The 15,338-nt window shown below is 44.4% G+C and overlaps 2 protein-coding genes across 4 annotated transcripts in view; one reads left to right on the plus strand and one right to left on the minus strand.

Annotated features, from left to right (window-relative positions):
• The window catches only part of KIAA1191 (KIAA1191 ortholog), a 43,835-nt gene that overhangs the window by 26,944 nt on the left and 1,553 nt on the right, over positions 1-15,338 (plus strand). Inside the window, exons 6-8 of the mRNA XM_068277113.1 lie at positions 1,492-1,616; positions 8,804-8,907; positions 10,323-10,441. Of these exons, the coding sequence (XP_068133214.1) occupies positions 1,492-1,616; positions 8,804-8,907; positions 10,323-10,441 (348 nt within the window). The remainder of the gene's footprint in view (positions 1-1,491; positions 1,617-8,803; positions 8,908-10,322; positions 10,442-15,338) is intronic.
• Positions 1-15,338, minus strand: part of SIMC1 (SUMO interacting motifs containing 1) — a 190,800-nt gene that overhangs the window by 22,446 nt on the left and 153,016 nt on the right. The window lies entirely within an intron of this gene.

Consider the following 15,338-nt stretch of genomic DNA (forward strand, 5'->3'; position numbering starts at 1 on the left):
TTCGACTTGCCTGCTCTGGCCCATAGCACCACCAGCAGCCAAAATGAGGGTAACCTTTTTACCTGTCTAACCAGATGTGGGTGAATGTACAGATGTGTTGGTCAAACAGAAAACCTCAGTGCAACCACAATCAGTGTGTAAACTGATGTGGAATAGGACAGAGCAAATAGTGCAAGTGTTGCTGCTCAGAATGTATGTTCCCCAATTCTTGAGCAGAGAGCATGTATATGAAGCAGTACAGATGGGCACATCTCCCATTGCTCCTTTATAAAGATGCATTGCAAACTGCTTAATAAGCCCCTACCCCTCTCATAGCTGCACAGTATTAAGAACTGCCTATCGTAACTTATTTCTGCTTTGTTTTTGGCCTAGCTTGCATCACAAATCTGTTGTAGATCACCATGGCCCTACTGCAGCTCTGGGAACCCATACACAAAGACCAATCCATAGTATATCTGTTGCTGCATGAGTTGCACCTACCGTAGTTTGCTTTGTAAAAGTACTTGCAGTTTAATGCAAGTCCCCTATAAGATTTCACAGGCTTTCCACAAATTCCCATTGGGAAGCAGTGGCAAAGGGATTGCTGTGGCCCTGATGAGGTGATCAGGCATATTACGGTAGTTGCTCCCACAAACAAATGTGTACTTGGGGGATGAATAAGTTATTGTTTTGTTTTTTCCTGCAAATTTCACTTATCTTTTAACCACTTACCAGTAATCTTCTCTTTGTAATGAATACAGCACTGAAGTGGTTACAAAGAGAAAATGTAGTGGGCAATACTTGGCCTACTGCTGTAGCGGAATTTAGCGGACACATCGTTTAAAGATCTGTACACACTGCTGAGGTGATTTGTCATGTCAGTCGTATAAAATGCCTGATCACCATCATGGATCTTTCAATTCAACTGTCATTTGTGCTACAGATTTTCAAACTGTCTGTAAGAAGTCATTCATTGGCCATTTCTCCCCCCTCCCTCCCTGTGTGTATGGGCCTGTAGTAAGGCTTTCATTCTTAAAGTGGACCTGAACTCTTGCACAGAACATAATGAAACATGGAGAAATGCACCCTGTATGTATTTAGAGTTTAGCCTGTGTCTAATTCCCCCTCAATTGTCTCTCGAGTTGTAATTTGATCTCTCCCTCTGTCACATGACTGTCATGGCAGAGATGGCAGATAAGCTCATTTGAAAGCACAAGCTGTTAACAATATGACTGCTTCCATGAATCAGGAAGTCGAAACCGTGTTCAGGTCAACTTTAAATCTGAGTTCAGGTTCATTGTTCACCTTAAGTGAAAGACACTGCACATCTGCTTTTTGTAGTAACAGATTAACATCTACTGTGTTTTTTAACAGCATTTGAATGTTAATTTTCCTGGTTTACAATATGTGTGTATTGTTTTGCCCTAACTGGAATGGATCTGGAGGAGTAAGGCTCCAGTCAGTCTGTGGCACCCGCTTGAAAGCTTTGTGTGCAAATGTCTCCCATTTCAGAACATACACAAGAGAGCATTCAGCGCTTCGAGCAGCAGGCTGGTCTCAGGGATGCTGGCTATACTCCACACAAGGGCCTAACTGCTGAAGAGACCAAATACCATCGTGTGGCGGAGGCCCTGCATGTAAGACTTGTGCCTTGCCCTCTGTTCCTTGTCTTGCCTTCCATGCTCCTGCCTGGGCTGCCTTCTGCTGTAGAGTGCTGCTGTAGAGTAAATATAGGTGTTGCTTTGCTTGCTGTGATCCTTCCATTTCATCACCTCCTTAAATGTACTATTGCCACTTAATATAGTATTGCATTTTACTGTACATATATTTGCATGAATAGGTGGGGTATGTTTATTACAAGATATATTTTTGTATTTTTTTTTTTGTTTATTACCTTCTCACCTTTTGAAGCTTGATGGTGTTGTACCATACATACACCCGATGGTGATTGGTATACCTTTTTATGACAGTTTCCACACACAAGCATATAGCTGTATCTTCGGAGATGCAACATGGTGGCTTACGTTACTCAGGCTATGAAGCCACACTCTGTACTTGGACAGCAGACTTTTGTCACCTTAAGTGATTGTTTCAGGTGATAGTCTGCTCAATATATCTGCCATCACTGCTTCTGCAGTCCGTCCTAATGGATTTTGCTTGGCTGATTGCTGATAAAAAGTTCTCAGGCTGTGTTCTCACTTGAGTGGAGAATGTGGGATCCATTGCAGTAAGCAGACCTCACTTCTATGCAGCCCACAGTAATCCCGGGCAAGGAAGATGCCCCATTCCCCCCTCCCTTTCCAAAGACCTATGCTGAAAAGCTGTTATGACTCAAGATCATTTTGGGCGTCAAAACTACAGTGTGCACGTATAGAGCTACAGCACACACAGCGGTGGTTTCTTGTATCTGGTAAAATGTTGTCCCTGTATAATCCTCACTAGGTATGCAATATTCCCAGCATTCATTGTAGAGCATTTTAGGGGGTGCTCTTTGAAGAATATCCTTTTATTTCTGTGTCTAAATCAAGAAACAGTTAGTGCTGAGAAGAAGTGGGGGAAGTGTGTGTGTGTGTGTGTGTGTGTGTGTGTGTGTGTGTGTGTGTGTGTGTGTGTGTGTGTGTGTGTGTGTTAAAAAAAAAAAAAAAAATCCTAAGTGACCGCTGATACTTGAGATCTATTAAAGCGGATCCGAGATGAAAAACGAACTATAGCCAGTAACTTGTCTGTATATCTTATCTAAAGTTTAGGTAGTTTACACAGCAAATCAAGCTGCAAACAGCTTCAATAGAATATGATTATTTCTTCCTGTGATACGACAGCAGCCATGTTGTTTGTAAACATTACATACAGGCAACGATCGAATGGCCAATCAATCTATTTGCAGCCATTTTTGATCTGACAGGATGGAAAATCTAGCAGCAGATCGATGGCCCATAGAGTTGCATTGGATCCAATGGTAGATCAATTTTCCATAGATTTCATTCAGCGCTGCGTAATATGTTGGCGCTTTATAAATTAAATAAATAATAAATAAATAAATCTGAAATCTGTTCCTAGTATGTGGCACACATCAGATTCCTGTGACCTGACGGGAATCTGTCAGAAATCTGATGGTCGAATCTGCTGCAAATCTATCAGTGTATGGCTACCTTAAGCCTGTGTAGCTGGGTCACATTTGGCCAGGGGGAGCAGACAGTCTGCTTGGAGCCCAGGGAAGTTGTTACCCCCCCCCCCCCCCCCCATAGGCTATATAGGGAAAGGCATCTGCCTGCCCGGGATTATCATGGACTGCACAGAAGTGTGGCCTGCTTACAGAAACACATTTCACAGATTTGTTGCAGGCTAAGGCCCCGTTCACACTGCACGCGTTTCCATCCGCGTTTTGGAAACACGTGCAGGTGGCCGACACGCACGACATCAGACAGTGCATAGAGTGCACTGTCTGATGTTCACACTGCATGCGTTCCGGACCTGTGCGGTCCGGGAACGCATGCTGCACGCATTTTTTTGCCAAAACGCGTGGCTGTCCCATTCACTTTTCAGTGATGGGATCAGCCACACAACGCATACAAACGCGGATGGCGTGCGTTTGTACGCGTTGCGTTCTGCATGCGTGCCCGTCCGTGTTTGTAATGTGAACGCGGCCTAAGTGTGAACAACTCCTGTATATAAAATAGGAGCTGTTCATTGTCAGTTTTGCTATGAGCGAAGAATGGACAATAAAAAGTCTGCTCTCGGCTCAAGTGGGAACAGAGACTTATGGAGACTGATTGTAACCTAAGGGTGCCCACTAATGTACAAGCCTACCACTTCTATGTAATATGAAGGGCTACTTTATTTAAATGGATATTTTAAAGTACATTTGCTTAGTTTACCCTTCTACTACAGTCTGGTAAGAGTGCATCATTACTGGACACCTTGTCAGGGCTCTGGAGTTGGAGCAGTTTTTGTTTACCTAGAGTTGGTGGTTTCATAAACTGAGTTGGCTGATTTTTGTACTGATTCCACAGCCCTGTACCTTCAGGCAGGGGTCACACTTGTTGGCTTTCGTGCGCGTTTTCTGCACAGAAAAACTGTTTTCAACTGAGAACTCATGTTAATCAATGAGCTAGGTAACACTTGAATGTAGATTTCGCACGCAGAAAAAAAACTGACATCTTGCGCAATTTGTCAGTTTTCTCTATAAATTACATTAGCTGTTGTAAGGTAGAGGTCACATTTGTCTTTCAGTTTTCTGAAAAGTGTAGAAACTGAAAGACAAGTGTGACCCCTGCCTCACACTCACTATGGTATGTCGCATTGAGGGCTGCAAGCCCAATAAGAAAAATCCAGCATAGATTTGCAGGGGATGATTTGTTTCATTTTCAATGAAAGATCCTAAATAACCTAGGCCCCAAAATGCCTACATTTATGATGGTGGATTTGAGCTGGACGATTTCCTTGAAATCTATTGGTGGAATCAGAATACTGTGCAGCATGTGTATTTCTATCTTTATGCAGCTCATTGTTCAGTGGAGAAATGTTAAGGTAGCCATACACTAGTCGATTTGCCATCAGATTCGACCAACAGATAGATCCCTCTCTGATCGAATCTAATCAGAGAGGGATCGTGTGGCTGCCTTTACTGCAAACAGAATGTGAACAGATTTCAGCCTGAAACCGTTCACAATCGGTGGTGCTGCCGCTGCTTGCCCCCCCCTTCCCCGCACATACATTACCTGCTCCGCCGGCGCGACTCCTGAGGTCTCCGCTGTCTTCTCTGGTCTGGTCTCCGGCATGCTTTACTTCTTCCTGCCCGGCAGGAAGTTTAAACAGTAGAGCGCCCTCTACTGTTTAAACTTCCTGCCAGGCAGGAAGAAGTGAAGCATGCCAGAGACCAGAGCGGAGACCTGGGGAGTCGCGCCGGCGGAGCAGGTAATGGATTGCCGCTCTATTGCGTCGGGCACTCGAACACCGCTAGCGACGCGATCCCTACCCGCGGGTGATCGACGGTAATTTCCCGCACGTAGCGATCGACTGGATCGATCTATTTCGGGACGAAATAGATCGAAATTTAGCGTATATCGTGAACGATGTGACAGATTCGATCCCAGTGATCGAATCTGCTGTCGATCGGCGGGGAATTGACCTAGTGTATGGCCAGCTTTATGAAGCAATCCTAGTAAGCTGCGATTATTTGCAGTCAGGATCCTAGAGAGAGTATTGTTGTCAGCTTGTGCTTTTGTGTAACGGAGATGAGAGAAGTGGCATCAGGGCTGGACAAATCCCAGGAGCCAGATTACCAATGCTCCTTAAAAATCGCAGCCTGCCCATAAGTATTGGGCTTTTGATCCAGTTACAGCGGGCTCCTGCGTTGGACTGACTTGACTTCGGAGTTCCTTATTAATTTTGCCCTTCATCCTAGGTAACATTTGGCTTGTGCAGTTTTAAGTCTTAATGTGTTTTTCTTGGAAAATATGGAAAAAGTTGTTTTTCTGAATTCATTATCCTGTATGGTTTGTTCTTTGCATGGGTAACCTGGCTTTCCAGCCTGAAGAGAGGCATTGCTGGAGATGAGCTTGGCATTTCAGAAGTTTTCTCCCCATTAGGTGTCATTTTATTGACTCTGAGCTGGTAGTGAAATGTCACATAGCCATACAACCTACTGAAGAAAGCTGTCTAAAGCGACTTGCCTATTTTACCTTTAAAGTGGACCTGAACTCTTGCACAAGACAGAAGGAAAACAGAGAAATGCACCCTGTATGTACAGTGGCTTGCAAAAGTATTCGGCCCCCTTGAAGTTTTTCCAGTTTATCATATTACTGCCACAAACGTGAATCCATTTTATTGGAATTCCACGTGAAAGACCAATACAAGTGGTGTACACGTGAGAAGTGGAATGAAAATCGTACATGATTCCAAACATAAAAAAAAACCTGCAAAGTGGAGTGTGCGTAATTATTCAGCCCCCTGAGTCAATACTTTGTAGAACCACCTTTTGCTGCAATTACAGCTGCCAGTCTTTTAGGGTATGTCTCTACCAGCTTTGCACATCTAGAGACTGAAATCTTTGCCCATTCTTCTTTGCAAAACCGCTCCAGCTCAGTCAGATTAGATGGACAGCGTTTGTGAACAACAGTTTTCAGATCTTGCCACAGATTCTCGATTGGATTTAGATCTGGACTTTGACTAGGCCATTCTAACACATGGATATGTTTTGTTTTAAACCATTCCATTGTTGCCCTGGCTTGTCTAGGATCGTTGTCCTGCTAGAAGGTGAACCTCCGCCCCAGTCTCAAGTCTTTTGCAGACTCCAAGAGGTTTTCTTCCAAGATTGCCCTGTATTTGGCTCCATCCATATTCCCATCAACTCTGACCAGCTTCCCTGCCCCTGCTGAAGAGAAGCACCCCCAGAGCATGATGCTGCCACCACCATATTTTGCAGTGCGGATGGTGTGTTCAGAGTGATGCGTAGTGTTAGTTTTCTGCCACACATAGCATTTTGGCCAAAAAGTTCCATTTTGGTCTCATCTGACCAAAGCACCTTCTTCCACACGTTTGCTGTGTCCCCCACATGGCTTGTGGCAAACCACAAACGGGATTTCTTATGCTTTTCTGTTAATGGCTTTCTTCTTGACACTCTTCCATAAAGGCCAACTTTGTGCATTGCACAACTGATAGTTGTCCTATGGACAGATTCCCGAACCTGAGCTGTAGATCTCTGCAGCTCGTCCAGAGTCACCATGGGCCTCTTGACTGCATTTCTGATCAGCGCTCTCCTTGTTCGGCCTGTGAGTTTAGGTGGATGGCCTTGTCTTGGTAGGTTTACAGTTGTGCCATACTCCTTCAATTTCTGAATGTTCGCTTGAACAGTGCTCCGTGGGATGTTCAAGGCTTTGGAAATCTTTTTGTAGCCTAAGCCTGCTTTAAATTTCTCAATATCATTTTTTTTTTTTTTTTAAACTACCTGTAAGTCTCTCACATATACCTCCACATATGGCATTATTGCACATCCACACAGTTGAATTACCACCCAAAGAGAGAATTATTTTCAATCATTTATTTATAGCCACTAAATTCAAAAAGATCAGAAATCTGGACTGGTCGAAATCATTTCAACACATCTATGTGACAGGAAATTGCACGGTGTGTACCACCTTAATTTTTGAATGGCCGAATCTTACCACCTTCATGTAGCAGATTTTGAATACTATGAACAGATTGTGTCGGTAAGCTCTTTTGCTACACAAAGGTGGTGAAATTGCTCAGGGATTGGTCAATCAATCAAAATTATGTGTACCAGGCTGTACACTGTTATCCCTCCCCTTCAGTAGTACATGACTCTTCCCGTAGGAGCTTGTGGGCCGTCTACCTGAGTATTGGGTCCCTATCTCTATGGGCAAACAGTTACAGTGCATGGGTATGCATCTCTGGAGCCATGGACCTAGCATTGTTGAGAGATATAGATTGGCAGAGTGTCTCCTCAGAGTGGAGGCCAGTCCTGTTCTTTACAACCCCCCCCCCCCCCCCCCCCTTGTCATGAACAGTGCCATTTGTCCTCCTCCGCCCTCCATAGCAACTTAATGCATCAGTAGTCTGTAGGCTAGTGATACGTCCTATACAGTACTCTGCCATAAAGGAAGGAGTCACAATCTCTACAGGTGATAGTAAGGGCCTAGTTCCACTACATTCGGATTCCACATGCGGATTTCCGCATAAAAATGCAACACATGTTAGCGAATGGAGCCATTTTCATTCAATGAAAATTTTTGTTTGCGGTGCGAAAAAAATCTGGATGGTACGCTGCATTGGCCTTTTTATGTCTTAGTCCACCTCTGTGTAATGAAAGTTAAACTCTGAGTTCTGAAGTAATTTGGTTGGATAAGACCTTGTGTACTGTATATAGCGATTTTCATAGGAAAGTGGGAGAATACATATTCACTTAGATCTGTCCTATGTTGTTGAAATGGAATTAAAATTGAATACATGAAGTCAATTACATAAAATCCTAAATGAAAATTCTATTTAGTCCAAGGTTGCTGTGTGACAAAACAGGACAAACATGAGGATGTTTTTTTTGTTTTGTTTGCAAGGCACTGTACACTGTATATGATGTGTATTTTACTAATACATTTGCCTCATTGGCGAGGCGGTAAGTTTAGTGCTAGGTATTTTCGATATCTCAACGGTCAGTTGTACCTGTGCTGCTAGGTTGCAGCTCACTCATAATTATGTGAGATACAAGGATGCATGTGGTGGTTGCAGCAGTTTAGCAAGGTTGGCAGTGGCTCACGTCAGAGCTTCTGGATTGTTACTTAAAGTTCTGTGAAACAAGGTTCCATTTTAATTTCAAAAGCTTCCTTGTACACAAGAATTTTGATTTAGGATTAGCTAGGTGTGTGTTAAAATGGATTTGAAAAGGGGGGTTTGTGAGTAAAGGCCCATACACACGTCGGATTTCTGTGAACGACGGGTCGTGTGAATGTCCCGTGGTTCAGTCGTTCGCCCGCTAAATCGGGCGTGTGTACAGACTGTCGTTCGCTTGATAAGAGTGAGTTTGAGCGATCCGCCGGGCGTAGATCAGCTGATAACTTTTCTATGACTGCTGTGCTCCAGTGTTGTCCTTGTTGGTTCAGGTCTCAGGCTGCCTTCTTGCTGTTTGCACAGAGCTGCGTCTAAAATTATGGCACTAATGCCCTCTTCTGTTTTTTTTTTTTTTTGTTTTGTTTTTTTCCTCCCTTTGGAACTCCTACATTATATATTTCAAACTCTGGACACAGTACATACATTTAAAGTGTGAAACATGGAAATTCAGTAACTGTTAAATCTTCTCTCCCATGGACAGAATTTGAAGATGCAGTCTGGGGATTCTTCAGAAGAGAGGCAAAGTTCATCGGCTCAGTCAACACCTACCAGCACTCCCGGCTCTTCCCCAAAGCAAATGCGCAGGTAATACGAATCCCAGAGCAAAGGAGAAAGCTGAAGAAACCATCCCGCTCTCCTGCCTCACCTCTTATCCCAGATTATGTCAGCTAGATTAATTCTAGTTTTTAAAAGTTGTGTTTTTTCTGTTGGGAGGGGGGGGGGGGGCGTGGAGCATTTTTTTTTTGTTTAAGGAAATGGTGAAAATGTTACTGTATCAGTGTTCCTGCTACATTGGAAAATGTTTCCATTTTTAACACATTACAAAACTCAGTGCACAGATTCTATTTTAGAAATAGGAGTCATTGACACTTATTAGTCTGCAACAGATCAGTTGCAGTCAGCAGGCACACTTCTGTGCATCATCAAACTGCCCATCTCTAGGCCTCACTCTGGGGAAATGGCAATCCTTCAGTGGACTTGTACTATATGGCTGTACCATGGCAGTGCGAGGTATACTGATGCACTCCACTTCCAGTCTTCATAGTAAAATGAACATGTTAGTAATGCATTTTCTGTTCAGAGATGGTGACCATCTGTGCCAAGGTTCCCTCTTGTAGCACTGACATGTTTGTATGATGGCGAGCATGCTAATTAAATTGTATGCTTGCTTTTTGCAGTATTCAAACAGTGCTGTCTTACTAAAAAGCCCAGCATACTATACAAATGTACTGTTATGGACTAATCCGTATTAAACGCTTCTATTATTTCTTGGGTAATAGGAAGATGCAAGCGTTTATAAAATTAAAGATGACCATGAAAAAAGCTTTTTGTACAAGCAGGTGTAATAAAGAGGCAGGTTTTATTAGGGCCTCAAGGAGGAGTACCACAAACGCTCACCGATGTAAGGTGTTTCTGATGATAAATGTCTTTCCAGTTTGCTGGCAAGGATCACTTTCTAAACCTAGAGTTAGGTCTATGATTGAAACTTTCTCACCAAAGTTTAATAACTTCCAGAAATCCTAGTTTCCATTGTCCTCGGCTAGGTGTACCAGGAGTAGTGCATGCTACTTCACCCACTGGCATGATCAATCTTACTGGGATTACTCTTCATTAAAGGGTATCTAAGAGTCCAACCTTTACCTCCGGTTTACATTTTTCATCTGACTTCCCTGCTGAGTAAATTATGTGGCTAAACTTTCACTGTATACCACTAGGAAATGATCTTCTCCCGAAAATAGTGAAGTTGTATGCATAATAGAGGGCTAACACTCTTTTATATGATATAACTCCAAACTGTTTCAATATTTTGAATATAAACTTATTGCTTCTGTAAATGTTTCTGATGCTTGACTGAAGTGTTTCCATTTTAAAGGGACCCTGAGCAGGGGCATAAAATTAAGTTCTGGACTTAACTGGGGCTTAAGATTAATCTCTAGGACCATTGCTTTAAATGCAGTCGTGCACGGTTTATCCTGATGAAGTCTTCTGTTTCTCCACAGATCATGGTTCAGTCAGGGATCTACCACCTCCCTCCCTGGTGGAGAGCTTCAGGGTGGAGATGCTGACAAATGGAGCATTTTTGGACCTCGCACAGTGCAGAAATCAACCACAGATCCAGGTAATTACTGCTCTGCAAAAACCCCTTACCACTTCCAGTGATCTATTCATATGCACAATGCACTAGATTAAGCCCTGACCACATGTGTACTCCCTCCCTCCTTCCCCTGTCTGTTACATTGTCCGTATGCACACAGCTTAGGCCTCATTCACACTTCGTGCGCTTCTGTCTGCTTTTTTTCAGCACATAATGCTAACAGATACATGTTTCTGGTGTGTGCAAGGCACACATGAATATAATTTATTTGCTCCCTTGTGGGATTAGTTTGATGCACTATCTGTCCTAGAAAAGGACGTCAGGATATGTGCTCCCTAATCATTAAATATGTTTGATGCAATGAGTGTTTGCCTGTCTGCACTATTGGTTACTAGGCCAGAGTTAGGCCACATGTACAAATACTGGAGTACCACTGTGTTGTGTAGGTGATTATCCAAGAGAATGTATTCTTTTGTACCAAGACCCTGGCTTTTAACTAAAGGCCCATACACACGTCTGATTTTTGCGAACGACTGGTCGTTTGAACGTCCCGTCGTTCAGTCGTTCGCCCGCCAAATCGGGCGTGTGTACAGACTGTCGTTCACGTGATAAGACTAAGTTTGAGCGATTCACGCTAATTGTGGTAAAATCACCGATGCAAAGCCCTAGCGTTTGCCAGGGTGAATGGACCATTACTGAAGGCAGACAGTCTTGATTGGTGACAGAACAGAATAACTGTAGCTGAACTGCATGTCTGTGCAATGATTTTTCCCAAAGCTGTCCTTAAACCTATAGGGCTCGATTCACAAAGCGGTGCTAACCCAGTTAGAGACTTTAGGCATGATAACCATTGCACCACGCTGGTGAAAAGCCAGTTTAGGCATGATAAGTTTAGATCGCGCGCAAAGTCCCGCACGCAAAGCAGCGCCATTAAACTCTATGCAAAGTGCACCAGACTTTGCTAGCGCAAAACTTTTGATCAGCTGTGCACTGCGGTGCTAACCCAGTTGGTGCTAAACTTATCACGCCTAAACTGAGTTTAGGCATGATAAAGGGCTTTTCACCAGCGTGCTAACTGTTAGCATCGCTTTGTGAATCAAGCCCATAGTCTTGCCCAATCACAGGCCAAGGGCATGATTCTCCTATTTAACCCACACAGTCCATGCTACGTCATTGTGCACTGTGCCAGTGGCCCTTCTCACCACTTCCTCCAAAGTGACAGAACACATTACTAGCCTACAGATTAGCTACATGTCTGCACAGCATTGACCCCTAAACTGTTGCCTGAGGGATGAAGTCCTGGTTACTACACTATCTCTGTCACACAAGACACCATCACATGTCCCCATTGGCATTTCATTGGCTTTTGACCAGGTGATCATTAATGAAAAAAGGCTCTGTCTTTAAGGTGTTAGAACTGTGCGGTTTGACATGAGTTAATACAGTGTTTCTCAAACCTGTCCTTGTGACTCCCCAACAGTGCATGTTTTGCAGGCAACTTTACCTATGCACAGGTGAGGTAATTAGTGTCTTGGCTACATAAAGTCCACCTAGCTGAGACACTAATTACCCCACCTGTGCATAGGTGAGGCTGCCTGCATAACATGCACTGTTGGCGAGTCATGAGGACAGGTTTGAGAAACCTTGAGTTAGGGCCAGTGCACACCAAAAACCGCTAGCGTATCTGCAAACACTAGCGTTTTTCAGAAGGACTCTCGGCATGTTTGGAGCGATATTTTTTTTTTTTTTTTTTTTCTTTCTTTCTAAACATGCCTTGTGTTTTGGTGTAGGTTTTATTTAAAAAAAAAATATATTTTTGTTAAGGTAAAGCTGTAACTGAACCGCTTCTGTAACAAAAAACGCTTGAAAAATTGCTCTGATCTAGCACTTTTCAGAGCAATTTTCCACTTTCCTACACTTTACATTAACCACTTGCCGACCGCACACTCATAACGTGCGTCGGCAAAGTGACAGCTGCAGGACCAGCGACGCAGTACTGCGTCGCCAGCTGCAGCCTAATTAATCAGGAAGCAGCCGCTCGTACGAGCGGCTGCTTCCTGTCAAATCACGGCGGGGGGCTCCGTGAATAGCCTGCGGGCCGCCGATGGCGGCTCGCAGGCTAGATGTAAACACAAGCGGAAATAATCCGCTTTGTTTACATTTGTACGGCGCTGCTGCGCAGCAGCGCCGTAAGGCAGATCGGCGATCCCCGGCCAATCAGCGGCCGGGGATCGCCGCCATGTGACAGGAGACAGCCTGTCACTGGCTGCACAGGACGGATAGCGTCCTGTGCAGCAGGATCTCCAGGAGGGGGCCAGGTAGGAGAGGGAGGGGGAGGATTTCGCCGCGGAGGGGGGCTTTGAGGTGCCCCCCCCGCCACCCACAGCAGGCAGGAGAGATCAGACCCCCCCAGCACATCATCCCCATAGGGGGGAAAAAAGGGGGGCAATCTGATCTCCCTGCCTGCACCCTGATCTGTGCTGGGGGCTGCAGAGCCCACCCAGCACAGATCACTCAAACCAGCGCTGGTCCTTAAGGGGGGGTAAAGGGTGGGTCCTCAAGTGGTTAAAGCGGAATATAACCCTGCATTTCAACTTTGCTCTAAAACATTATTTACAGCATATTAAATGCAAAAAGCATTTTTTTTTTTACTAGACCAGCATTGGAAGGGTTAAACAGAGGTTTTAAGTTCCGTGCAGACGTTCAGATAGTTACATTCTATTTAGTTATATGTATATATTTAGAAATGTTACACACTCTTTGGCTGTCCTCCAACTCCTTCTCAGTGAGAGAGATGAGTCACAATAAACACTTAGATACTTTTTGTTTACATAAATGTATCTAACTCAAGTTCGGATGCGTCTGCAGAAATCTCTAGGGACTTTAAAGCCCTGTGTAACCCTTCCAATGCTGGTCTAGTAAAAAAAAAAAGTGCTGGTTGCATATAATATACTGTAAATAATGTTTTAGAGCAAAGTTGAAATGCAGGGTTATATTCCGCTCCTCAGAAACCAGCAAAAATTCCGCAAGACTTGAGTTTCCGTTTGGGGAAAAAACGAACCGCTCTGGTGCGCACCATCCCATTGCAATACACCAGCCAAGTGGTTTTCACTCAGAACCGTTCTTGGTGTGCACCAGCCCTTAACTACTTAAGGACTGCACTAATTGAAATCTACTTTTTTTTTTTTTTTTGGGGTCACCTGGCTGGCAGAGCGTAGATTTCAATTAGCCACCGCTGGGTGTTTCCGTCGCTCCCGCCGATTTAGCCGCTTAATATACGCTGTCTTTTGCCACAGCTCACTGGCTCTGCCTATCTCTGACGGCAGAGCCCTGTGAGCGGGTCAGGAGCCGTACGCCAATGTCCTGAGACGTACGGCGGCGTAGATGAGCTGTAAAACTGCTCGAGTGAGCAGTTATAGGAGTTGGAGGAATCTGCTCACAAAATATTAAAGGGGGGATTAAACCAGCAGCTCAAACAGCTGATACACTGCCTCCTACTGCACAATGGTATGTGCTGATTTGGTGTCAGATAATTTCCTCTGCCGATGCGACTCATCTCTAACTAAGGGTAATGTAATATTGAAATAGACTCTTATCCTGGCTGCCACAATATGTGTTAAACATTGCTACAATTGCACATATTTTATGTTAAATGATATTATAACCAGTTATTTAACCATAGTGCCCCTTTAAGATTGCTGCTGAATGCAATGTTACGGGTGCTAGCTTTGTACTACATTATGCAGTATATTGTAAGTCACAATTTTATTTTTTTTTAAATATATAAAGGAAACCAGAGCTGTGGCTAAAAGCAGATTTGCTACTCCCCCGCTGCTTCCTCCTGCTGCATAAACATGTTTATGCCCCACACCGTCCTTCCGTGATTTGCCGTTCAGTCCCAGTAATAGGCTCAGTCGCGTCAGTCTGGATCTACTGCACATGTGCAGGAGGTCCACGCATGCACTGAAGACAGACTGGACCCGACTGAAGCAATTACCAGGTCTGATTGCAGCTGACCAGCAGACCACGGGAGGACACCATGGGACACAAATGTGTTTATGCAGCAGGATGAAGGCGCGGGTGAGTGTCAAATCTGCTCTTTAAAGAGACTCTGAAGCGAGAATAAATCTCGCTTCAGAGCTCATAAATAGCAGGGGCACGTGTGCCCCTGCTAAAACGCCGCTATCTCGCGGCTAAACGGGGGTCCCTTCACCCCCAACCCACCCCCCGCAAAAGTGTGTCGTAGAAAAAGTCGCTGGCTGTCTCTTCCTGGAGGCAGGGCTAACGGCTGCAGCCCTGCCTCCAGTCGCGTCTGTCAGCGGCGCATCGCCGCCTCTCCCCCGCCCCTCTCAGTGAAGTAAGACTGAGAGGGGCGGGGGAGAGGCGGAGATACGCGCTGACAGACGCGCGTGGGGCAGGGCTGCGGCGGTTAGCCCTGCCCCAACCAGGAAGCGCTCCCCCGGTGTATCGAGGGGGATTTGGGGGTGAAGGGACCCCCGTTAAGCCGCGCTATAGCGGCGTTTTAGCAGGGGCACACATGCCCCTGCTATTTATGAGGTCTGAAGCGAGATTTATTCTCGCTTCAGACTCTCTTTAAATAACTTGTGATATTCAATGCTTATACTGAATAGATAGTCTAGGCTATATAGAACAGTTTAGTGTATGCCTTACAATTAGTAGGTTTAAAAGCAGTGTAAATAAATTTGACAAATGTGACCTGTTGGCCTCGATTCATCATTGTCTAACTTTTTCCAGTTTGTTAAATTACCGAATTCGAAGTTTATCAATTTCTAGTTGTATTCATCAAGGTTTTTCCGATAACAATTCGGTAACCATTCGGTAACGTGTCGAAATTTCAATTTTACAGTGGTAATTTAACACAAGGCCATAAGATTCAGTCCTTTGAACACCACGTAGCAAC

The sequence above is a fragment of the Hyperolius riggenbachi genome, chromosome 3 (assembly GCF_040937935.1).
Source record: "Hyperolius riggenbachi isolate aHypRig1 chromosome 3, aHypRig1.pri, whole genome shotgun sequence".
Taxonomy (NCBI): Eukaryota; Metazoa; Chordata; class Amphibia; order Anura; family Hyperoliidae; genus Hyperolius; species Hyperolius riggenbachi.